This window comes from Helianthus annuus, chromosome 6 (assembly GCF_002127325.2).
Source record: "Helianthus annuus cultivar XRQ/B chromosome 6, HanXRQr2.0-SUNRISE, whole genome shotgun sequence".
NCBI lineage: Eukaryota > Viridiplantae > Streptophyta > Magnoliopsida > Asterales > Asteraceae > Helianthus > Helianthus annuus.
Window position 1 is genome coordinate 123,050,568 of NC_035438.2, and position 27,795 is coordinate 123,078,362.

Sequence of the window (27,795 nt, forward strand, 5' to 3'; positions counted from 1 at the left end):
TTGTGTAGAGTCGTAAGCCAAGCGGACTAAACACCCGCTTAGACTTTCGAACACGACCCGTTTGGTCGATCATTAGGATCCGACCAAACATGTTTAGTGACCATAGTAGCATAGGGAATAACCTTCCGAGTTTATACCTTATGGTCACCTAGGTTTAATTAATCGTATGATAGGTAGTTTATATGCCTTAGGAAAATTACCAAAATACCCTTTTTACGCATAAATTCATTTTAAGCATATGTAACCTAAATTTTGACATCTAAACTGATTAGACAATAATATTAGACATGTTAAGGCATATATTACTTGTCATAGGACTAGTTAGGCATTCCGAACGCGCTTTACGCGAACGGCGCGTTAAAGTAGCGTAAGCTACCTAAACGGGTCATATCGGGTTGTAAGCACTTAGGTTAGGTTTCATTTTAGTATGTAGGCTTTGTTAGACCATATCATATGAGTTCCAATACTCATTTGGTTTACGAAACCTCATACTATCCGATCTTCCGAGTTAGGTCCGGTTATTAATGTAGTTACCTATATTAGGTGCCGTTTGATTTCCGTGATCCCTCTAGCTTTGCTTGGTTGTTGTTCAAGACTTCTAAGCACCCTCAAGTGAGTACATAGACCCCTCTTTTACTTTTTTTCAAACGTTTTGGGGTGAAACACATGTGCCTACTTGTTACTTTCATGTTTTCATGTTTTTATATCATATACTTGCTATGTTAATTAGTACACTATTAGTACATGATTTCATTATGTTTTTATGCTATGTATGTCCATTGTGTGCATACTTAGTACATTGTTTTACATTACATTTTGTTGCATATGCTAATCCAGCATATGGACACACTGAATTACATTTTGAACCGTTCTAACTATTTGACTATGTAAACCGTTGTAACCATTTGATTATGTGAATCGTTTGTAACCATTGAATTATGTGAACCGTTTGTAGCTGTTGAACTGTGTGAACCATTTGTATCTGTTGATTGACATGAACTGACATGAATCGTTTGAAATCTGTTTGAACCGTTGGGTTAGGGAAGTGATTAGGTAACGGGGCGGGTGTAATGTGCTAAAAGCATGGTGGATACGCCGCTGGTACTTCCTATATATAAGTGCTTTTAACACATTATATATCGTTGCATTATCTGGATCACTTGGGCAAGGTTATCAAAAACAAAGTTATACTACAAGGTTTTTCTAACAATATATATATATATATATATACTATTCGAGTTTTTATTTCAAAAATGATTTCCAATCTGGGTTTAATTAAACAAATGTTTTTGGAGTTAAGAAGCATGGCTACGAGATTTTATAAATTATAATCAACTTGATTTGAGTTGGTTAATTATGTCGCAATGCTATACTTTTCAAAATAAGGTTTTTAAATAAGCATTGCAACATGTAAAATGAGCCATGAATCTGACACACACATAAAACCTATGTACTCGCCGGCATTTTTATGCTGACGTATTTTCACATGTGTTTCAGGTACAATAGTTGATGATATTTAATGATGATATTGGTGTATGCTCACATAGGAATGGACGAGGCCTTAGTGACTTAATAACAACGAAAGACTATTTGTTTATGTTTTGTTTCAATTTCTAATGAAATGTAATACATTTAATTTAATAAAACGAAACTATTTATTCCATGGTTGTGAAACAATGATTCTGTTACAACACTCCCCGACATTTCCGCCACGTTTGTTGATTTACGTGGTCGGGGTGTGACAGAAAAGTTGGTATCAGAGCCAATGGTTATAGGGAATTAGGTTATTAGTAATGCTTTGACCTAGACTATAACCTTCCTAGGACCCTAACGCGAATTTACTTGCGTTTAGTCATAAAACAATACCGTTGCCTATTTTAGGCAACAACCACAATAAGAACACATAATTCGAATCTGCTTTGAAAACTAATCATCTGTTCTACGATGATTTATTATAAGGTTTTGAACCTTCAAAATTTTCAACATCCCGTCAAAGTTTGGGTCTCATTAATGTGAACACGTGCAAACTGGAAGGGTGGGTGCCTGTACCCTGGGTTTTCTGTCTAAGGCTAGAGTGTTCGTACAAATCCGCAGTATCGGACCAGTCACTCTTACCTGGGAACTCTTGGGGTGAGTGTCCACTTACAGGCGAGCATGTCTTCGCGATACATTATGAGGACCTATTTACTTTGATTCAGCCTTTGAGTGTCGTTTGTTTGCTTCGTGGTTCAAACAAATGACCATCACCCATGCTTTTGGTCGGTAATTGTAACATCCTATTCTTACCCAATGCCATTTCACGTGTTTCCTCTCTTGTTTCCCCTTTTAGAATGCCTCCACGACGCGAAAATCAGATACCTATTGAAGATCTGGCAGCTGTCATTACGCAGCAAATGACTGCTGCAATACCGAACATCGTTGCTCAATGTAACCAAGCTCTCAACAACAACAATGCCCCCTGCAACTTCAAGACGTTCAACTCAGCTAAGCCTTCAAAGTTTTCTAGATCTCAAGGAGCGACTGCACTTCTACAGTGGTTCAAGAGTCTAGAGAGCACCTTCAGACATGTTCAATGCCCAAATGAGCGAAAGGTAGACTTCACTTCTAATGTCTTTGAGAAGCGAGCTTTGACGTGGTGGAACGGTGTGATGAGAGATAGGGGTGCCGATGTGGCACTGGCCCAAATGTGGGAAGAGCTTCGAGCTCTGATGATGAAGGAATTCTATCCTCGTCACGAGATCAGGGCCTTGGAAAGGGAATTTGATGATCTTAAGCAAGATAGCGGTGAGCATCGAGCCTACACGGATCGTTATGAGGAGTTAAGTCTGTTATGCCCAAACATGGTCACGCCTATGGATAAGGCAATCGAAAAGTATATTGATGGCATCCCTGACTCGGTACAAGACATTGTGACTGGTAGTAATCCCACTACAGTTAGACAGGCCATTGAGCTATCCGCTACCTTGACTGAATCTCAGATCAGGAAAGGTAAACTTTTTCGAAAAAGTGACAAGAAACCGATCGAGGAATCGAAACCCAAGGAGGAACAGACGGGATCCCCTAAGAAGTCAAAGAAGCGAATGGCTTCTCAGAACTTCGCCGTGGTCACTCACAATGATCAAGCCATTCCCAACCAACCAGCTTAACCCCCTGCTAGAAAGCCCTACTACAGAACTGCACCCTTGTGCAACCAATGTAGCCTCCATCATCATGCCAATGTAAAGTGCCGCAAATGCCAAACTTGTGGACTCATAGGCCATACAGCAAGAGTTTGCCCAGCTGCAGCTGCACCAAATCAAGCTGGCAACAATCCCACTCAAGGTCGTTTTCCACCAGGTTCTTGCTTCCATTGTGGCGAGATGGGCCATTTCCGAAGAAATTGCCCAAATCTTGCTAATGCGAATCCAGCGCAGGGATGAGCATCTGACTAATTGGAAGACAACACTGTTTGGAAATAATCAAGCCTTATGTATTATTTTCTTTTGTGGTCATGGTCCATGAAATAGTTGTAATTGTTGTTTATAAATAGATCTTTTATTTTACATCGCAATATATATATTGATGTGGTTGCATGTATAAACAACATATCCCCTACAATACCGACAATCAAGGAATCGTATTCCTTGAAGAACAGACTACCCCCCAAAAAAAAAATTCTCCCACCTTATGATCTCTTGCTTTTTCCACGAAAATCATAAGTACCTGTTTCCTCCAAGGAAAAGAAGTACAAGGCGCAAGTTACAACTCTGGACGAATACCCAATCCTTGATAGGATACCTAAGGGTATTTCCGTAAGTCCTAAATTGTTGTATACCTTAATTCGAATTTTATGATTCCTTGTAATCAAAAAATCGAATTTTGGAAGATTATCCTATCTTTCAGATAGATGCTTGAGGACGTTAAAGTCCATCGACTGGGTTCCTGGTATACCTCGAATACCCATGTTCAAATCGTTATCAAGTTAATACCAATCAATGACAAGACAATAACAAGTTAAAGGTCAAGTTAAACAATTATGTGATTATGTGCTTATGTATGTTTTTGTGTGGTCCAAATTTTTGTTATCCAAATCCTCGTAGAATCTTCCATATCTTCATATAAGGAAATGCATAGTAGGATACCCAAAGACACTACCTTAAATCCTTAATGGGCTTCTACGTTGTAGTTAAGTCCCTTGGATTATAAAGTACTATTCCATAATTAGAACCCTTGAGTGGTCTAGTTAAACAGATTGATCCAAAAATCTGGTTAGGAATATCATGTGATGATATAGCTGAAAGGACTCCAAAGGTGGTCTAATTAAAGAGATCATTTATCGATCTAATTAAAAGGACCCTATGGTGGTTTAGTCACACTCATCACAGGTTTGATTTTATTCCCCTACACATTATGAAACGCACTGTGCGGACTATGCAAGGAATCATGTAATTATGGACGCGTACATAATTGTGGAATTTAGTGCACATAAACCACAACAAGTTTTGTCATGTGTCTAGAGTTAACCCTATTCATTTCCATTTCTGATAAAGCAACCAATTGCAAATGACTCCGTCCGTTCATTTCGTTTCTGAAGATTGTCCGTTGAGGAAATGAATATCCGTTTGTTTATCCTTTTCATTTCCGTTTCTGAGGAAGCAACCATTGAAAATGACTCCGTCCGTTCATTTTCGTTTCTGAAGATTGTCCGTTGAGGAAATGAATATCCGTTTGTTTATTCCTTCATTTCCGTTTCTGAGGAAACAACCGTTGAAAATGACTTCGTCCGTTCATATTCGTTTCTGAAGATTGTCCGTTGAGGAAATGAATATCTGTTTGTTTATTCCTTTATTTCTGTTTCTAAGGAAGCAACCGTTGAAAATGACTCCATCCGTTCATTTTCGTTTCTGAAGATTGTCCGTTGAGGAAATGAATATCCGTCTGTTTATCCTTTTCATTTTCGTTTCTGAGGAAGCAACCGTTGAAAATGACTTCGTCCGTTCATTTTCGTTTCTGAAGATTGTCCGTTGAGGAAATGAATATCCATTTGTTTATTCCTTCATTTCCGTTTATGAGGAAGCAACCGTTGAAAATGACTCCGTCCGTTCATTTTCGTTTCTGAAGATTGTCCGTCGAGGAAATGAATATCCATTTGTTTATTCCTTCATTTCCATTTCTGAGGAAGCAACCGTTGAAAATGACCCCATCCGTTCATTTTCGTTTCAGAAGTTTGTCCGTTAAGGAAATGAATATCCGTTTGTTCATCCTTTTCATTTCCGTTTCTGATGAAGCACCCGTTGAAAATGACTCCGTCTGTTCATTTTCGTTTCTGAAGATTGTCCGTTGAGGAAATGAATCTCTGTTTGTTTATTCCTTCATTTCCACTTCTGAAGAATACTCGTTGAGGAAAATGACCCCGTCCGTTCATTTTCGTTTCTGAAGAATGTCTGTTAAGGAAATGACAGGATTATGCCTTCACATCTCTGGTGGTTATTTAACACAAAGTCACAGACAGACTCCTACGAATAAATTTTGGGACGAAATTTCCTAAAGTAGGGGAGGCTGTGACACCTGTGCCTCTGCGACCATCAAACAAAAACCAAATCAATGAAATATTGGGTTTCATACTTGGGATTTGTGTAAACATGTGTATCGTTTGCATATGTCAATTCTTGTTCGATGCGTAAATATAACCAGTTTAATGCAACAAACACTCCGGAATAGTGACATAGGCTTAACATACCTTAAATAACCTTTACATAACTTAGAAATAAGTTTTGGATGGTTTGGTATGCCGAAATCAAGTTTGTTCGCTAACAGGGACTAAAATTGACAAACTGCGAAAGTTTGCCGATTTGAACTGTAACGAACAATTCAGAACTTGATCATAAGTTAAATATTCCCTAAATATCCTTTACATAGCTTAGAAATAGGCTTTGAGGTGTTTTGTGCGCAAAAATAAACTTTATGTTCATTCAGGGACTAAAAGCGTCAAAAATTGCATAAGTTTGCATTTTCGCGCATATCTTACGTTCTGAATATATCCGGACATCCAAAAATTTATGTAAGCATTAAAATATTTTATTTTAGTGTTTGGCGTAAGAAAATTCCATTCGTCGCTTGATTTGGATCATTTTTGCGTTCGTTACGACTTCCGTCGTAATTAACCGAACAACGCAACCGTACGACCAAACGAACTGACATCCGACATATTTTTGAACATGTTTTGAGTTCCCTATACTTTAACTTCATTTTAGAGCCATGAAATGTGGTTAACGGGGCTTAAACGTGTCAAAAAACGAGCCGAAATGCAAGATTCTAAAGTTCAAGGACCAAAATTGACATTCTGCCATAGTTATCTTAGGAAGGGACCAAAATGAAAAATCTAATTTCCAGCTTGTTCCAGCTGTTCCTCTCATATGCACATGGTTTTAATGAAACTATGGGCTCCCATGGTTTCACAAAACCATGGGCACATGTGTACGGATGAGATCGAAGCTCGTTTTACGATGAACGATCCTAACGGTTCTAGATTTCCTATATATACCCACCTCCTTTCACCTGCAAAACCCACAATGATCTGATTTTGACTCTCTAATTTGAATTTTATGCTTCATACCTGAGAGTAAATCGGATCATAGCTTGCGGGGACCTTTTGTAAGTATTCTTTCGTTCTTTTCATTAGTTTTTATCGTTAAAGTCAAACTGCGTTTGACTTTCTGCTTTGACAAGTTTATGGTCAACGCGAAGTTCGTTTGAACTTCATAACGTGAGCGTAATCACGATGGTTATGGTCCCTAGTGACTATACCTACTGATTACCACGTTATCTAGGCTCAGTGACGAGTCGTAGTTTCGGCCAAAATGCCTTTTCTCGCGTATTTTGTAACCAAGCTACTTATAGGTATCAAAACTGTTTGTTTTGATACCAAACCTGTTTTCCAACTTAACTAAACATGTTTTAGCATGTTTAGCTCGTCACTTTTTAGTTTAGTGCTTGTGTAGAGTCGTAAGTCAAGCGGACTAAACACCCGCTTAGACTTTCGAACACGACCCGTTTGGTCGATCATTAGGATCTGACCAAACATGTTTAGTGACCATAGTAGCATAGGGAATAACCTTCCGAGGTTATACCTTATGGTCACCTAGGTTTAATTAATCGTATGATAGGTAGTTTATATGCCTTAGGAAAATTACCAAAATACCCTTTTTACGCATAAATTCATTTTAGGCATATGTAACCTAACTTTTGACATCTAAACTAATTAGAGAATAATATTAGACATGTTAAGGCATATATTACTTGTCATAGGACTAGTTAGGCGTTCCGAATGCGTTTTACGCGAACGACGCGTTAAAGTAGCGTAAGCTACCTAAACGGGTCATATCGGGTCATAAGCACTTAGGTTTGGTTTCATTTTAGTATGTAGGCTTTGTTAGACCATATAATATGAGTTCCAATACTCATTTGGTTTACGAAACCTCATACTATCCGATCTTCCGAGTTAGGTCCGGTTATTAATGTAGTTACCTATATTAGGTACCGTCTGATTTCTGTGATCCCTTTAGCTTTGCTTGGTTGTTGTTCAAGAATTCTAAGCACCCTCAAGTGAGTGCATAGACCCCTCTTTTACTGTGTTTCAAACGTTTTGGGGTGAAACACATGTGCCTACTTGTTACTTTCATGTTTTCATGTTTTTATATCATATACTTGCTATGTTAATTAGTACACTATTAGTACATGATTTCATTATGTTTTTATGCTATGTATGTCCATTGTGTACATACTTAGTACATTGTTTTACATTACATTTTACTGCATATGCTCATCCAGCATATGGACACATTGAATTACATTTTTAACCGTTGTAACTATTTGACTATGTGAACCGTTGTAACCATTTGATTATGTGAACCGTTTGTAACCATTGAATTATGTGAACCGTTTGTAACTGTTGAACCGTGTGAACCATTTGTATCTGTTGATTGACATGAACTGTTTGAAATCTGTTTGAACCGTTGGGTTAGGGAAGTGATTAGGTAACGGGGCGGGTGTAATGTGCTAAAAGCATGGTGGATACGCCGCTGGTACTTCCTATATATAAGTGCTTTTAACACATTATATATCGTTGCGTTATCTGGATCACTTGGGCAAGGTTATCAAAAACAAAGTTATACTACAAGGTTTTTCTAACAATATATATATACTATTCGAGTTTTTATTTCAAAAATGATTTCCAATCTGGGTTTAATTAAACAAATGTTTTTGGAGTTAAGAAGCATGGCTACGAGATTTTATAAATTATAATCAACTTGATTTGGGTTGGTTAATTATGTCGCAATGCTATACTTTTCAAAATAAGGTTTTTAAATAAGCATTGCAACATGTAAAACGAGCCGGTATTTTTATGCTGACGTATTTTCACATGTGTTTCAGGTACAATAGTTGATGATATTTGATGATGATATTGGTGTATGCTCACATAGGAATGGACGAGGCCTTGGTGACTTAATAACAACGAAAGACTATTTGTTTATGTTTTGTTTTGTTTCAATTTCTAATGTAATGTAATACATTTGATTTAATAAAACGAAACTATTTATTCCATGGTTGTGAAACAATGATTCTGTTACAACACTCCCCGACGTTTCCGCTACGTTTGTTGTTTTACGTGGTCGGGGTGTGACAATCTTAGCCCTCGTTACGGATGCATCAACAAAAGAGAAGAGAATAGAAGACATTCCTATTGTACGCGACTTTCCAGAGGTATTTCCTGAGGAGTTACCTGGTCTTCCGCTTCATCGTCAGGTGGAATTTCAAATCGAGCTAGCTCCTGGAGCAGCGCCTATAGCTCGTGCACCGTATCGTTTAGCTCCATCAGAATTGGAAGAACTATCTACGCAACTACAAGAACTCTTGGATAAGGGTTTCATTCATCCTAGCTCTTCGCCCTGAGGAGCTTCAGTTCTGTTTGTAAAGAAGAAGGACGGTACTTTCCAAATGTGTATAGACTATTGCGAACTCAACAAAGTGACCGTAAAGAACCACTATCCTCTTCCACGCATTGATGACTTATTTGACCAGCCGCAAGGGTCGAGCTACTACTCGAAGATTGACTTGAGGTCAGGCTACCACCAGCTGAGAGTCCGAGATGAGGACGTCTCCAAAACAGCATTTAGAACTCTTTATGGACACTATGAGTTTTTGGTCATGCCTTTCGTGACAAACGCACCTGCAGTCTTCATTATGAACCGAGTGTGCAAACCTTACCTGGACAAGTTCGTCATTGTTTTCATAGACGACATCCTGATCTATTCCAAGAGTCAGGATGAGCACGAGCAACATCTGCAACTTATTTTGAAACTTCTTCGAGTAGAGCAGCTTTATGCCAAGTTTTCAAAATGTGACTTTTGGCTTCGTGAAGTCTATTTCCTAGGCCATGTGGTAAACAAGGATGGGATTCATGTTGATCCATCCAAGGTAGACTCGATCAAGAACTGGCCTGCACCCCGTACACCAACAGAAATTCGCCAATTCTTGGGTTTGGCGGGTTACCACAAAAGGTTCATCAAGGATTTGTCCAAGATGGCGCAAACTCTCACTTCTTTAACTCAGAAAGGGTGTCACCTATCGTTGGGGTGTGCACAGGAATCTGCATTTCAGCACTTGAAGGATAGGCTCTGTAGCGCACCTATCCTCTCGTTGCCCGAGGGCACAGACGATTTCGTGGTTTATTGTGACGCGTCAATTCAAGGTCTTGGTTGTGTGTTGATGCAACGTGAAAAGGTCATTGCTTATGCATCACGACAACTTAAAGTTCACGAAAGGAACTACACTACTCACAATCTGGAGCTGGGAGCTGTTGTTTTCGCACTTAAGATATGGAGACATTACCTGTACGATACCAAGTGCACCATTTACACCGATCACAGGAGTCTCGAGCTTATCTTCAAGCAAAAGGAGTTAAACATGCGACAACGTCGATGGGTCGAGCTCTTGAATGATTACGAATGGGCAATCAAGTACCATCCGGGCAAAGCCAATGTTGTGGCCGACGCCCTCAGTCGAAAGGATACTACCCCTAAACGAGTGCGCGCATTACAACTTACCATCCAATCTAGTCTTCCTACGCAAATACGAGATGCTCAGGTTGAAGCATTGAAAGCAGAGAATGTCAGGGCCGAGTCCCTGCGAGGATCGAGGAAACGGTTAGAACAAAAGGAAGACGGCGCCTACTACGTAACAGGGCGTATCTGGGTCCCACTTTATGGAAACTTACGCGAGCTTGTGATGGATGAAGCGCATAAGTCTCGCTACTCAGTACATCCTGGTTCGGATAATATGTACCACGACTTAAAAACTACATACTGGTGGCTTAGCATGAAAGCCCACATAGCAACCTATGTTGGTAAATGTTTGACTTGTGCGAGAGTCAAAACCGAATATCAGAAACCATCAGGCCTACTTCAACAACTAGAGATACCAAAATGGAAATGGGAGCAAATTTCCATGGATTTCGTAACTGGCCTGCCTAGATCCCAGCGCGAAAATGACACTATTTGGGTGATAGTGGATCGGTTAACCAAGTCTGCACACTTTTTGGCTATCAAAGAAACAGACAAGTTCTCCACTTTAGCAGACGTTTATTTAAAGGCAGTAGTTTTGAGGCAAGGGGTGCCAACCTCTATCATTTCTGATCGTGACACACGTTTCACTTCTGAACTATGGCAAGCAATGCACAAGTCCTTTGGCTCACGCATAGACATGAGCACAGCATATCACTCGCAAATGGATGGGCAGTCTGAACGCACCATCCAAACCCTTGAAGACATGCTTAGGGCATGTGTAATCGACTTTGGTAACGGCTGGGAAAAGCATCTCCCGTTAGTGGAGTTTTCGTATAATAACAGTTACCACACCAGTATCCAGGCCGCTCCATTTGAGGCATTGTACGGACGTAAATGCCGATCACCCCTTTGTTGGGCAGAAGTTGGCGACAGCCAGATTACTGGCCCAGAACTTGTGGTAGACACAACTGAGAAGATTGCTCAGATACGACAACGAATGGCGGCAGCTCGTGACCGTCAGAAAAGCTACGTTGATATGCGCAGGAAACCACTCGAGTTCCAGGTTGGGGATCGAGTGCTACTCAAAGTCTCACCCTGGAAGGGTGTTGTTCGTTTTGGCAAACGAGGCAAACTCAACCCGCGATACATTGGACCTTTCGAAATCATAGAGAAAATAGGCAAAGTGGCCTACAAACTGAACCTACCCGCAGAACTCATTGGAGTTCACAACGTATTTCACGTGTCAAATCTGAAGAAGTGTCTGTCAGATGAGACCGTCATAGTTCCTTTGAAGGAGCTCACCATCGACGATCAGCTGCGATTCGTCGAGGAACCAGTAGAGATTACTGACCGAGATGTGAAGATTATCAAACGTACCAGAATACCTCTTGTTCGAGTTCGTTGGAACTCCCGTCGTGGCCCATAGTTCACCTGGGAACGCGAAGATCAAATGAAACACAGGTATCCCCAGTTGTTCGTGAACAGTGAAACCACTACTGAGGCTGAAGCTACTGCGGAATTTCAGGACGAAATTCCAAACCAATGGGGGAAGGATATGACACCCAAGGAGAACCAGGAAAACCATGCAACTTAACTAGCTTCCTCAGTGAGTATGTGCTAAATTTCGGGACGGAATTTCTTTCAACTTGGGGATAATGTGACAACTCGTATTTCAGAACCCATCCTTGTGCTTAGGGTAACATGTTTGAACGCTACACGATTATGTGATGCATTGATTTAATCGAATGTTATGTTATGTGTTTATGTTTTGTTATATTAAAATGTGAATATGCAAACCTGGTCACACAACCCAACCCAATCGCACAAGCCCAAGTTGGGCCATGCACCTCTTCTCGTCACATCTCTCTTGGCCCACATCCGCATTTGAATCCCAAGGGCAGCCCATGATGGGTTCGGCCCACCTATCATATGCATAACCTCATGAGGAGGTTATACACTTCTCATTATTTGCAAATCACACAACACACGTAAAACCCTAGTTCTCCTCTTCTCTCTTTTGTTCGAAGGCTGTCCCATCATTCGATGTCCTCCCATCTCGATCAAGATAGCCCTTTGATTTCTGGTTAGTGTTACACCTTTATTAGTTATCATGATTTCGATTGCTATGATTTTTAGATGATAACTAGGATTCATGTTAGTAGTAATATTGATAGTTATTGAGATCATGAAGTTGAAATATGTGTTCAATTTATATATGTAAGTGATGATGGGAACTGTTTTTGGTTGATGGATCAAATGATGATATATGTTAACCTAGAGCCGATTGCATGTAAAAGGATTTGATTTTGATTGGGTGTTAATTGATTAACTTGATTAGGGCATGAGAAATTGTATGGTGAATTAGGTTGCATATTGGTACTCGAATTCTATAATCTGATAATCTGATTATATTCCTTGCATGATGATTTAGTGTTCATGATTTGGATGTATTAGGGTTTATAAGAATTAATGGACAAATGTTTAATTTGATCAAGATATGTATGTTTGAAACTGTTAGTGTTGTTAATTGATAAATTTCATAATTGGAAACCATTGAATGATTGTAACTGAATCGAATAATGGAAACAATGTAACTGATTAGCATAATATTCGGATAATAAAACGAAACGCACAAGTCACACGAAACATGATTCACACAAGTTTGCATGAACCATACGAAACCTGTTTCGTGTAAAGGATTGATCGCACAAGGTACATCGCACAAGATAGGGTACAACTGTTCAAAGCACATTGTACAACCTAGGATTGCATGATCGCACAAGACTTGTGGATCGCACAAGATAGTGCCGATCTCACAAGGCTTGGGCCACACACATCTGTTGAACATTACTATGTTGTTGGGCCTCAAAGCCCAAACCCAGTCGCACAAGAACTTTCAACCGCACAAGTCCATCCGGACCGCACAAGACCAATATTTGTTATTATTTAGGCCGTGTATATGTTTGGGACTTTTATTGTTTGGGCCGGGTTATGCTGATCGCACAACCCATTGTGGATCGCACAAGTTGTGTTGATCGCATAATAGGTTGGGCCGGCTATTCATATTGGGCTTTTTCATAAACTTGTCTGATATTGCTCAACGTGTATGTCGTGTATACTATGTGTTCGTAACCTGCTAGTTCTATGTAAACATACGTGCACTACTTGAACCTAGACCTGACTTGTATGGTAACCATGTTAGGACGTGGTTAGCCTCAACCAGCTCGATTGACCTTCTGTTTATCTGCCGAGCTAACCTAAGGTGAGTTCACACTTTCTACAAAGCATGGTAATTCCCGGTGGGTTTGGGAATGGGTTAAGGAATATGGGTTCTTGGTCCTTCTTGGGTAGGACAGTACGGGTTAAGGAATGTAATTCCTCGTCCTCGTCCTCTTGGACAGTTTAAAATTCACTAGACCAAAACTCTATCACGAAGTCCCTCCTTTTATATCGACTTAATCGCCAGGCCAATGGCGAGCGGGTCATTAGTTAGATAGCGCTATTTAGGTCTGATAAGCCTCACACCGTGCCGCAGAGGACGAGCGTGAACTAATGAATCTGGGCACGTCAATGATGATAGACATTGACGCAAAAGGGCACATAAACATGACTAACGTCAGTGGTCGATATGGTAACGAGTCTAGTAGTATAAAAACGGGGTAGACCCCATGGCTGGATTGCCAGAGTAAATGGGATAAACAAATCATGTTTTCAACTACGGGGTAACCCCCACGGCAAGGACGCCAGTTAAAGGAAACTATGTTTTTGGAATAACTTAACAAACACCCAACTGTGAACTCGCTCAACTTTGTTGTTGACTCGTTACTACATGCTTTGCAGGTCACTAGGTTTTGAAGGAGCTTGCATGGGGAATAGTCGTTGTGGAGCACGGACATTGAGTGTTCATGATGAACATAAACACTTTTAATTTATGATTTGGGTTTTGAACTAATTGCTTCCGCTGAACTTAGATTTGTTAAACCATTATTGGACACCAATTGTATTGTGTTGTTGAACTTTTAATTACTTTACTATGTTGTTCAATATGATTGGTGGCTTGATCCTAGACATGCCACGCCTCCATGCGGTGATACTCCGCGAGTGGATTTTGGGGGTGTGACAGTGATCTCTAGTTTGATCCTTGAACTGAGCGGGTTTTACCTCACCTCCTCGTCGTGCCTTCGGGTGAGTGTTCACATGCGAAAATGGTTTGGGTTATTTATTGTAACATGCGATTTGGGTTATTTATCAACATGCGATTTATATAAATGTTTGACCATGCGAACTTCTGAGTTTATCAACATATGATTTCTTGTTATAACGTGCGACTTGCCATAACGTACGCAATGTACGTTAAGGCATATTGTACGATATATATATATATATATATATATATATATATATATATATATAGAGAGAGAGAGAGAGAGAGAGAAATGATGGGATCTGTTAGGAACCACTATTTCTTGTGAGAACCACGGGAACCAATGTGAATAAAAACAAAACTACTTAAAAAAGCTTAAAAAACACACATTTTTTTGGAGCTTTTGGATATAAATACATGTAGAAGCCTTTCTAATTAACAAAATAAAAAACTAAAAAAAATCTTATAAAATAGCAAGGTTGGAGAACTCGCTAGTCGCTAGTCGGCCGGTGAGGTGGGGACCAACGACTACTCGGAATTAATCAGATCTGGTTTTTTATATGTGTTTTTCAGTTTTATATATACATATACGTATTTTTATAGGTACATATTTTAATTAGATAGGTTTTAACTCTTACTCAACTCATTTTTTTAAGTATACAAGATTAATTGTTGGAAATCACATTGTTTGGTTGGAAAATTGCCGGAATTTAGAGGTTTTGGCTGGAATCTACAGGTTTTTTGCCGGAATCGTCGATTTTTGGTTGGCCGATTAGGACCGATTATGCCCGACTAGCGATTAATAGATTGATTAACGAAAAATTACTCGGTTACTGTCCGACTAGCGATTAATCGCCGACTAGTCACCGCCTAATCGCGATTTTTACAACACTAAAACAGTAATACATGTAAAACAAATTATAAAAATCATTTTTCATTGGAAAAGCTTTTAGAGATCTTTATATATAAAAGCACCGAAAACAATTTGAAAAAAGTAGCTAAATAATATATGTTATATTATTTACAAACTTATAATTTTTTTTGAACAACAAATTTGGATCACTAACAGAACACTGAAGTATCATCATATCACTAGCGGAACCACCCGATCATATCTATCTCTACTAGGCATAATGCCTAATTTTAAATACAAGTACATAAAATTTTAAATACAAATACTTATAATTTTAAATGTATATAAAAAATACAAATACATAAAAATTAATTAACAAATAATAATTGAGCTTAACTAAAGGTTAGGCTCGGCTGATTTACACCCCTATCTAAATAAATATTATCGGATCATGTTAATTGAAAACTTTATCATAAACACGTCTACAATGAAACGCCAAGGGATAAACGCTTGTCCACAATGAATTGTCATGCTAAATGGCGTTATAATTTTTCAAGTCAAAGTTATTCTCTACCCTTTTGATGTTCTAAAATGCTCCAATCTCGTGACAAGTATACTATCCACAATACTAGCATCTTTCAAATTCTTTGTGTTACACAAGTTATAATTGTTCTATGGTACATTCTACTTCATTATGCTTTTTGTGAATAACATGTTTTGCTGCAATTCATTATTACCTCCTTTAACAAATTGTCAAACCATAGGGACTAAGAGTGTAATTTTGAAACATTGGGTACTAAAGGTGAAATTTCACCAAACCACAGGGACTATCCGTGCATTGTACTCTGAAAAAAAAAATTAGGTATATACTTTTAGGTTCGGTGCTTTCCGACCCCAGTGAAAATTTTCAAGCTTCGCCACTAGGAGTACACTAATTACTTTAACCCCTAGGCTTTCATTCAGAGCATCCACAATATAGACATATTTTTTGGTGTTTTTAAAGATAGAGAAAGTGAGGTGGAGGAGAGAGTATGTGAGGTGGAGGAGAGAGAGTTATGTATGTAGGGAAAATGAGAAAAAATGGAGGAAATAAAGTTATGTGAGTGTGATGTAGGAGAGAGGAGAGAGAAGAGAGAAATAGTGTTTTTGTTGTATGTGAGTGGGTCAAGAGAGAGAAATGCTCTCATTGGTTGGGCAGGTGCCACATTAGCACCAAAAAATACCACCAAGAATCACCTCTATTGGTGATGCTCTGAGGAGAGTATAAGTGTTTTTTATCAACTTGCCTTGTGCTCCTTGTAATAGAAGTGTCATTAGAAATCTTAAACTCTCTGTGTGTGTATCTAAAATGGCTCTAACAGAAGCAGAAGCCAAGGACCTGCGCACTAGTTCCGAACTATATGAAGCTTTGATAAATGGGGAAGATGATAAAGTTATAGAGACATGTCTAGGGATTCCAGAAGGTCCTTTGCATACACCAACAATACATGAAGACACCGTCCTTGCTCTGGCTACGAACCTGAAGAAAAACGACCTTGTGTTAGAGCTCCTTGATATGGTGCCTATGCATGAATCTCACAAACTCACTTGCCAAAACATAGGTGGAAATACAATCCTTCACGAGGCTAGCTATAATAACAAGACAGTTGAGGCGGCTACAGTGATGCTAGCCAGGGCTCCTATGCTGCTTGGCATGACCAACAGGCTTGGAGAAACTGCTTTATTCACTGCAGCTGCAAGTGGCAAGACCGAAATCTTCAAGTTACTTCATCGGGAAGTCTGTAGAACAATACACGGTCCGGCTTTGAAAAGCTTTCTTCAAAGGGACCATGATAAATCTACCATACTCCACAAAGCAATTCTCAGTAGAAACTACTGTAAGCATATCGAATTTTTCGCTCAGTAGTGTTATATATGTAGCCTCGTATAGAAATTTTTGGGTACATAACAGAGATTGTTTTTGCAGGGCTAGCGCATGAGATAGCAGTGAAGCACCCGCATTTAATAAATGAGAACGACGTTGATGAGATGACACCTCTTCAACTTCTTTCTTGCAGCCCCCCGGTGTTTGGTCCGAAAAGTTTCCTCATGCGCATGATATACAAGCGTATGTATGATGATGCTAACAATATATATCTACTTCACTGCTCTTGATTAGTTTAACAAGTTTTGCTCCATTAAACATTCAGGCAACAAATAAAACTTTACATATGAAAGTCTGGTTTAAGATTCAGCTTACTACTTTTATGCAATTTTTTTTTTGGATTTTGAACTTACAGGCAGTTCAATTCACTGTTCCTGCCGACTAATTCATGCAAGTTTTGAAAAAGAATTTTATTTACAATGTTGTGGCTAATGAACTCAGCAAGTTCACTTGGGTGACAAGAAAACTTCAGAGGTTTCTCACCAAACTTAACCCCTCGCTTACAGTTTTTGACCAAACTATATCGAGTTGGCTTGCATAGAAGAAAAAAAAATCCTAGAAATACATAGCTGAATCCTAAACCACCTACTAATCCAAAAAATTCTAACATATAGCCACTCTCACATGACTTGTAAGCATGGTTGTAAAGCAAGGTTTCCAAGGCCGAGTATTCCCTGAGTAATCGCTACAAGGTAAACTGCCGAGGCGACTTTCTTCAACTCCGCCTAATTACTCGAAATCGATCAAACGCGATCAACCTCAGCCAAAATCGGATCTAGTAAGTCAACTCGGGGCGTGTTTGACTTAAAAAAGTAATAAAACATAATTTCTATGCCTATCAAATTAAAGAATTAATATAATTTTCACGTATTTTGTTATAAATATTAGTAAATTTATTTTATTTGACATATATTTAAATTCTGAAAACTAATTTCTTTATAAGTAATCCTGCATGTTTTGAGGTACTCTCAACTCCCCGATCGATCGACTAGGGAGTGCCTAGCGAATTTTGCAACCATGCTTGTAAGTAATCCTGCATGTTTTGATGGTTGACACTAGTAGTTTAATTATATAGAGATTACAAAATTTTCTACCTTTTGGTCTCAGTAATTGATGCTGATATTGAAGATGCCAACACAATGTTTCCCTGGTTAAGGAAGATAAAAAAAGAAAAGTATCAATGTGAGTGGGCAATGAAGCTTGTTAAGGTGTTGGTGAAAGCTGACACGTCATGGCGAATGACTGAATCATATATAAAGAAAGGTAGATCTAAGGTTCACTTATATGGTAAGAGTCAATCCATTGATATAGCTGAACAGGACTTAAAGCCCCTCACTCCATTGTTATTAGCAACCATAAACGGTTGCATAGAGATTGTTGAGGAAATCCTTAGAGTTTATCCTCAGGCAATTGATCATATTGATCATGATGGGCGCAACATTTTAAGTTTGGCTATCTTGCATCGGCGTATTGAGATTATTGATCTTGTGGACAAGTTGAAGACTCAAAAGCTGAGAGTGAGAAGAAAGATTGATAATTATGGAAACACATTGCTCCATTTAGTTGCTGAAAGAGAAGATGAAGTTACTGAGGATCTTAAAGGTCCTGCTCTTGTACTACAAGAGGATACGCTTCTTTTTAAGGTAAGTTTTCAACACCTACCCATCTCATTTGTGTTATTGTATATGTCATTCCCCGTTCTCTATATATCATATCGCCTGGCCCAATCTTCACAATTGATATTGATAAACAAAGAAACAGAGGAAAGTTCCTGTACAAATAAAGTTAACGTACTAAACGTACGAATAGCATGAAAAAGCAAAAAGCACACAGTGGCATTTTTGTAATTACACACAAAGGTGACCGTCGAAGATGGTCGTGTAGTTATTATATACTAAATGTCATTAGTTTCTATAAGTGTAGCTTCGACTTGTAAATTTGTCCGTAGTTACCGATGGACTTAAGTGGCTACTAACGAGCCTTGTAATTCTTATTAGGCGCTGTAGCATCTCAATTGGGCATTGATTGGGCTTACTTGGGTTGTTTTTGTTACACAAATAGGTCAAAACAAGTTATTTTTTTTATTTAACACATCTTGGTATAACAACAAAATGGTGATTGTAATATGTTAAGGAGCTATTTGTTTACAGAAAGCCATAATAAAAAGTAAAAACAAGAAACCAGATATATTAAACTCAGGCCATATTTCGTTAACTGATATGGTAAATCACCATTACAATTATTTAGATTTTCGTATGGGTTTTTTTGCAGAGAATAAAAGAGATGTGCAAACCTGTTGACGCCATGAAGTTGAACTCCAAAGGGAAGACTGCAGAACAATTATTTTTCGACAATAATAATAAACTTCGCTCGGATGCTAAAGAATGGATGAGTGAGAATGCAAAAAACTGCTCCATTGTTGCTGTGCTCATAGCTACCGTTGCCTTTGCTGCAGCATACACTGTGCCAGGAGGTCCAGATTCAAAAACGGGTTACCCAGTTCTCAAAAACAAACCTTTGTTTCTCATATTTACCATAGCTGATGCAATCTCACTCTCCTCAAGTTTAACTTCAGTTATCATATTCCTCAATATTGTCACATCATCGTTCCGGTTTAAGGATTTCGAGACATCTATGTTTCAAAAGTTACATTTAGGACTCACCTTGTTGATTGTAGCGGTGACAATGATGATGGTGGCGTTTGCTGCAACACTTATACTAACCATCAGTAGCGGGAGGAAATGGACCGACATCACTTTGTACACTGTTTCATTCTTCCCTGTGCTCATTTTTGTGTTCACATATATTCGATTTTACAAGCAACTTGGTGGAGCTATTTACCGGGCATTCAAGCAGATGATAGATGAAGCACTCGAGCATTACCGTAGTCCCAAACCTATAGTATGGCAGTATAATCGTCATTCTAGACATCAAACCGTTGATGGTTCTCGGATCCTTGTTTAGTTGGTATTTGGTAACTCGCCTATAGGTACTATTTATTATTGTGTGATCTACATGTTGCCCAGAATCTTCTTAACGAACAATGAATATCACAATGAACGAAATAAACACAAACTAACCTTTATTTCTGAATGAATACAAATCTTGAATGTATTTACAAGTGAATGAATAAGAGAGTGTAAGTTACAAATGAATCAATCTATTCTATTTATAGTTTCCTACGGGTACAAGTGAATAGACGTGTCTCTTCGTGAAAAGTCATGTCTCTTGGATGTGTGGTTGTGATTGGAACTTGAAAAGGTGTGTTGATTCTCGTCCGCATGATCAACAGTCGCGTCCTTTCCTTGTTGCCTTGATACTGGTTCGAAAATGGTGTGTGTAGGAGACACACCCATTCGGTTATTGAGGGAAGTTTCAAACTTCCATCTTGTCAACTTTGGTCCTTCAACTTTGTAACCGCCACTTACTAATAAATCTAAACTATCTATCTAACTATTAACTAATTACATAATAAACCCTAATACTTATAGGATGTGAAGAGATTATGATTTCATTCACCCCCCTAATCTCGAACATCCTTAAGTTGCACCTTGATCTTTCTCCATGTCTTGCTTGCCATCCTGCACTTCTCCATTTTTATCATGAGCATGTTGTAGTAGATCGCTGCAGTCTTCTTTGATTGCCATTAGGAGAGTTGGTTCATCGTCTTCCTGCACCAGATTTGTTTCTTCTTCTCTTTGATTTGATTCAGGACAATCTGAGGCATAATGACCAAACTTTTGGCAATTGTAGCATTTAATCTTGCTTAAATCCTTCCCAAACTTCCTTTGGTTGCTTCTACCCTTGTAAGCATCATGTGATGAGTCTTCATCATCATCTTCTTGTTTGAACTTTCCATCACGCCATTTGTCTTGCGATGAGTTGAACCTTCCTTGTCCATTCTTCCCAAAACGCCTTCCACGACCATAGTTCTTGTCACGTCGCGTATACATAAGTTTCTCTTGATTATATACCGGGTCTTCATCCACCAAACCGGTCCTTTCTTCATAGGCTTTCAACCTTCCAATTGTCTCGTCTAGCGTCGTTGTTTCTAAATCAGCGAATTGTTCAATGGTTGCAACAATTTGAACGAACCTTTTTGGTACAGAACTCAGAAGTTTCCGTACTAAAGTCGGTTGATCAAAAGTTGATCCAAGACCACTTGCCCTCGTGACAATACTATTTAGTCTTGCAGTGAACGAATCGATAGTGTCTTCCTCCTTCATCTTTAACATCTCAAACTCTGTTTTGAGCGTTTGAAGACGTGCCTTTTGCACTCGATCTGCACCGACGTGTCTAGTCTTTAATGCATCCCAAATTTCTTTTGCACTCTTGCAACTTGCAACTTGTATTATCATATCTTCCGGTAGTGCTTGAAATAAATAAGCGGTCGCCATCATATCCTTCTTTTCATCCGCTTGCGTATTTTCTTTTGGTTCTATCATTTCCCATAATCCGTTTGCCCTCAAAATGGTTTTTATACGGATTGCCCATACCGTATAATTTGTAGACTTTAAAATAGGACACTGAAACTGGGAGAACGAACTACCCTCTCTAATTACTACCGCGTTTGACGGAGAGGCTCCTCCTGAATCCGCCATAATTTCTTTTCCAACAATTTTCACTTTCTATACTTTGGTTTTCTCCTAAAACCGAAGTCTATGATTCCAAAAAAAATTCACACTAACTTTCTAACGGAATCAAACCAATTTCTAAATCTTATATAAATTCCAGAAAAAATAGAACGTAGAACCTGGAATTTGCGAACCGACCGACTTCTCTTATCGTGATTCACCGCACGTTTTCTGACTTTTCTTAACAACCCTCTTGGCTGCGTTTTTTTTTCTTCTTCCTTCTTGATTCGCGACTCTCTAAATACAAACCAAAAATCAGCCCCAAACCCGCTTGATTTGCGACTAACCTTCTCAACCGAACACCCTCTTGATGCTTTGATATCACAAAACTTCTCAGATTTTGTGTCTTTTGCAAATTTCAAACAACCCAAACTTCTCAGATTTGCGATTGCTTCTTCAAACCTTAAACCGGAATACAAACTTCTCAGATTTGCTTCCGTCTTCTTAACCCGAATCGTGGCCTCTTGCCGTGATTTGAATTAAAAAAAAAACCCAGAATCTGAACACCCTCAGTGATGATCAGATAAAAATCGAACACCCTCCTGATGAACGATTAATGAACGAACAACAATCGTACCCGCTTGATGCGATTGGTGTTAAAACTTAACAAAAAAACAACCTAATCGACGCCTCCTTGCGTGATCAGAATTGTTAGAAAAATTCAACCACCCGCCTGATGATTGTTTTTCGAAACGAAATTTGAGCCCTAGGCTCTGATACCACTGTTGCCCAGAATCTTCTTAACGAACAATGAATATCACAATGAACGAAATAAACACAAACTAACCTTTATTTCTGAATGAATACAAATCTTGAATGTATTTACAAGTGAATGAATAAGAGAGTGTAAGTTACAAATGAATCAATCTATTCTATTTATAGTTTCCTACGGGTACAAGTGAATAGACGTGTCTCTTCGTGAAAAGTCATGTCTCTTGGATGTGTGGTTGTGATTGGAACTTGAAAAGGTGTGTTGATTCTCGTCCGCATGATCAACAGTCGCGTCCTTTCCTTGTTGCCTTGATACTGGTTCGAAAGTGGTGTGTGTAGGAGACACACCCATTCGGTTATTGAGGGAAGTTTCAAACTTCCATCTTGTCAACTTTGGTCCTTCAACTTTGTAACCGCCACTTACTAATAAATCTAAACTATCTATCTAACTATTAACTAATTACATAATAAACCCTAATACTTATAGGATGTGAAGAGATTATGATTTCACTACATATTGGTTTATAAATACGCATAGGTTGGTTTGTGTGAATAATTTGCCAACGATCAAAGGCAAAACGTGTTTGTATTGTGTGATAAACACATTCTATTCTGAATATTGGTATAGTTAATGTAAGATGTTTGGAAATGAACATTTTCCATTATATTTCTAATATATCCATACAAATGTTTATGACTAGATTGACATAAGCTACTAAAATCGAAGTTATGTATCTAAGATAATCATATCCCACTTGTTCTTCATACCGCTAAATTTGTTTCACATGTGATATTGGAGAGAATACCAACAACCTGATAATCATTTGGCACGCAGGTCAGTTCCCGAGTTTATATCTGATAGGGTAAATAGTAGTTGGTTGTCCGTAAGGGGACATCTCGAGCGTTAAGTGGTGTGCTCCTTAACCAAAAGGTTAAATCAGAATCGTAAATTATGATTTGCTGAAGAACGAAGAACTACATTTTTTAGGCAACCCACCGAGAGAAAAGAAAGGACAACATCAAACTGCATTTTTTTGCTAGCCGTAATCTAAGAAATCAGTTTCGATTTAATCAAAAGGTAAAACTGGTTCAGAATCAAATCAATTCAGAACCAAAATACAACCCACATAAGATGTTGTTTCATAACAAACGCACGCAAAATTGCTGCGTATATACCCAAATATATATCGCATTCAAAAGCTGCAAAAGATAAGTTTTTTTTTTTTTTTTGAATAGCCACTTCAATAAAAACCAGTGCGACGCTGAAAGGGGACAAGTACAGCAAGAAAAAGAACAAAACAGAACAACAACTTAAGCAAAAACAAGACTTTGGGCTGGTGATCCAAGTGTCCCAGCAAAGATCTTTGTATCTGGATCTGTTGGCTATCCAGCAAAATAGTTGCGCCTTCATGTCTTCAACTAAAGTCTCAATAGTGCATCTCCGTTTATTAAAAGCCAAATCATTCCGCGCTTTCCATAAGAACCAACAAGTTGAGTACAAAACCGCTTTACCCAACTTAGATCTGTCAACTTCAAATAATCCGTTAACATCCGAAGCTGAGTGGCTCTCCTGATCAGATTTGCACAAACCGGAATTTTGTGTAACTGCAGCCTCCAGCTAAAACACTGCACTTTAATTGGGACCCAATTCATCCAAAGAAAATCTTTGGTTAGCTGAACTGCAGATTGATGAGAATGCAACGTTTTCCTAACTCGCCCCACAACAAAAGGCTCATTTGGCTCAGGTCTCCATCTCCATGTATCACTCTTGTTGAGAAAAACCTAACAATCCACCATCTCCTGCAGATCCAAGATATCCAACTCCGCATCTGAACCAATATTTCTCCTATTCCAACTCCACGAATACGTTTTGCAGCCATTGATGTCTAATGAAACCCAGTTCGACACTAGGCAGTTTTTATTCACTTCTAAGTTGAACGATCGAGGGAATTGAACAGGTCTTAGAAGCAAACTCTACCAAGCCAGAAATCTTTCCAAAAGAGCGTACCATTGCCGTCTCCCACTCCTTTAGAGAATAAGTCCCAGATGGAGACCCCAAAATCTGCAAAGCCTTGCCCAATTCTGGAGATGTTGGCCCACGGACCCGAAAACGAGTATCTGGCTAACCTGTTAGGAGCAGGATTGATGATGTTGTGAATAGTATTTATACCCCTCGCCCATAATGCATGTTCTTCCTTGAAAAGCCTCCACCACCACTTTGAAAGAAGGGCAAGGTTTTGCACCCTCAGATTACAAACCCCAAGACCTCCCAACTGTTTCGGTTTTACTAACAATCTCCCAAGAAGTCCAACTATAATTTTTTGGTTCGTATCATTGCCGCCCCATAAGAACCTTCACCGAATCTTATCCAAGCTTTTCACCACCGCCCGGTGACCTTGAACATAGAAAGGTAGTATAACGGAAGACTACTTAAAACCGAATTCACCAAGGTGAGTCTTCCACCGAATGATAAGTGATTTGCTTTCCACGAACTGAGTTTAGCATTGAATTTCTCTAGAATTGGGCTCCAAGACCTGCATCGATTCATATTTTCTCCAAGTGGTAGACCAAGATGTGTTACAGGAAGCGAACCACTTTCACAAGTCATCACATTTGCCATTCTTACGACTTCCCTTTCATCTACACCGACACCAAAACGTCGGCTTTTGTGAAAGTTAACTTTAAGGCCCGAAATTAAGTGGAAGCATCTTAGGATACGTTTAAGACCAAAAAGGTTGTTTAAGGACCACTCTCCCAAGAACACAACGTCGTCGGCGTACATCACATGAGACAATCTTGGGCCATCATTCGGAAGCGCAACCCCATTAAAAATCTTATTAGAACAGGTTGATTTCATGAGGGCGTTGGGGCCTTCCATAGCAATTATAAAAATAAATGGAGAGATGGGATCACCTTGTCTCACTCCTTCTTTTATAGGAAAATCCAAGGTAGGAGAGTCATTCACCAATACCGAGGCTTTACCCGATTTAAAGAAACTAGAAAACCACTTAGTCCATTTTGCGCCAAATCCCATAATTAACAATAAATAATTCCAGTTTATGGAATCCAATACCTTGTCAAAATCAACTTTGAACACAAGGCATTTTTTTTTTTTTTTGATCTTTTCAACCACGCCAACGTTTCGTTTACCACTAAGTGACCATCAAGGATATTCCTTCCCGGGACATAGGTAGATTGTTCCACTCTAACCTGTTAGAACTATTAAACTTTGTTATGTTTATATTTATTTGGATTTATAAGTAGTTAATATATGTATGATATGAACTCCAATGGTAGACGATAATTTTATGTATTTACCGGTGTGATAAGCGGGTGAACAATTCAAATAACTGCCGGAGGCAGTTACCCGCCAAATTCAACCGCCAAAACCTTTATGTATTTATTTTGATTGCCGGCAATATGGTCGGATATCAAGACATTCTTATTTCTACAAGAATTGTCCACTACCCTTTGTTCTCGATATTCTTTGTTTCATTTATCATCCTGTATCATGCAAATCCAATTCGGTTCACTCACTAACAATAACCCAAACTCAAATCTTAATTCCGCTGCATATGCTTCTTCTGATCCCCAACATAGTGGTATCAGAGCGGCAACGGGGAAGAAGAAGAGTGGAATTAAATCCACTTCCACTTTGTTGCCTTGTCAACACTGCACGGATGAGATGAATGGCAAGAACAAGAGGATTCATCGAGAGAAGACATGTTTCTACTATCACCAACCAGGGCACCAAATTTATTCGTGTCAAAAGAAAGAAACAAATGAGGCAACCCAATTAATTCGGCAAGCGGTGAATATGGGAATACAGAAACAAGAAGGAGAAATCAGTAATCATCAGGAGATGATTGTCGTCGGTACCGAAGAGGGCTATGGAGCGATATTGGTACGTTAGTTCTGTATTTAAACATCACATGGCCAGAAATTTAAATGTGTTTAAACATATAAAACATGTTGTTGGGGTTGATACACAGTCTGGGGGAAACAACTTCTTGTTTACACGGGGGGTTGGATCGGTTGAAATAAAAACATCCTTTATAATATCCCAGTAATGTTTAAAAAATTCCATGATGAAGATTAACAATAATGCGTCCTGATTTCCTCAGCTGGGAAGGGCCTAACCAAGTGAGAATAATCATAGCTAGTTAATACTAGAAGGAATTCAAACCTGAAGCTCGACCTCTTTTCAACAACTTCATCAAATTTATTCTTGAAGAAACAGAAAATCTCCTCCTTTAGCAGGGTAGGATCCGTCTTCCACACCCCATTTATAGATACGCCATTGATTCTATTCACCTTCCTGTTAATAATAATGGTGTTGTGAAAAAACTGAGTATTTTCATCCCCTTCTATTCCCCATTTAATCTTTGCCCGTTGTTTCAGGTTGTCAGACCCCGACCGCGTTAAAACAACAAAACTGCGGCGAAAACGTCGGGGAGTGTCGTAACAGAATCATTGTTTCACAACACATGGATTGAAGTTTCATTTTATTGAATTAAGTTTATTACATTGTCTCGAAAATTAAATACAAAACATGAACATATTGTCCTTCATTGTTATTAAGTCACTAAGGCCTCGTCCATTTCTATGTGAGCATGCATCATAACCATCGTCAAACATCATCAATTATGGTACCTGAAACATATGTGAAAGTACGTCAGCATAAAAATGTCGGCGAGTACATAGGTTTTGTGAGTGTGTTAGATTCATGGCCTTGAGTTCATATTGCAATACCTCGTCCAACTACGAGAGTTGTCGAGTGTATACCTTGAAAAGAAAAGAGTTTGATATTGCAGTATGTTTCTATCAACTTTTACAAGTTGATATGTGTATAAACAAAACCATTGTAGCCATAAATCTTAACTGAAAACATTTGTCTTTGTAAACCAAGTTGTAAATCGTTCTTGTATTAAAAACTCGTATGGTTTATATCGTTAGGAAAACCTTGTATTGTAACTTCGTTTTGAAAACATTCGTCCAAGTGATCTAGATAACGCAACGACATGTAATGTGTTAAAAAGCACTTATATATAGGAAGTACCAGCGGCGTATCCACCATGCCTTATCACATTACACCCGCCCCGTTACCTAATCAGTTACCATAACCCAATCGTTCAATAGTTCAAATAGTTCTAATCGTTCAAATAGTTCAATAGATCAAATAGTTCCAATGGTTCAATAGTTCAAATAGTTCACATAGTTCAGGTAGTTCCAGTGGTTCAAATAGTTCAACTAGTTCACATGGTTCAAATAGTTCCATTGGTTCAAATAGTTCAACTAGTTCACATAGTTCAAATAGTTCCAGTGGTTCAAATAGTTCAACTAGTTCACATAGTTCCAGTGGTTCGGGTCTAAATTGTGAAAACTAACTTTTGGTCGTTTTATTGAATACATTCAAACCTGTGTGACTCGTCCTACTCTTTTAACTCGTATTAACAAACCATCAAAGGGTAAGTTAACAATCATCA

The 27,795-nt window shown here is 38.7% G+C and overlaps 1 protein-coding gene across 1 annotated transcript; it reads left to right on the plus strand.

Annotated features, from left to right (window-relative positions):
• Window positions 1–16,343: 16,343 nt before the first annotated feature.
• On the plus strand, window positions 16,344–20,137 carry LOC110908435 (ankyrin repeat-containing protein At5g02620). The gene is made up of 4 exons (XM_022153374.2): window positions 16,344–16,917; window positions 17,007–17,147; window positions 18,072–18,607; window positions 19,236–20,137. The coding sequence occupies exons 1-4, from the start codon at window positions 16,389–16,391 to the stop codon at window positions 19,926–19,928; spliced, it is 1,899 nt and encodes a 632-aa protein (XP_022009066.1). The 5' UTR covers window positions 16,344–16,388; the 3' UTR covers window positions 19,929–20,137.
• Window positions 20,138–27,795: the final 7,658 nt, after the last annotated feature.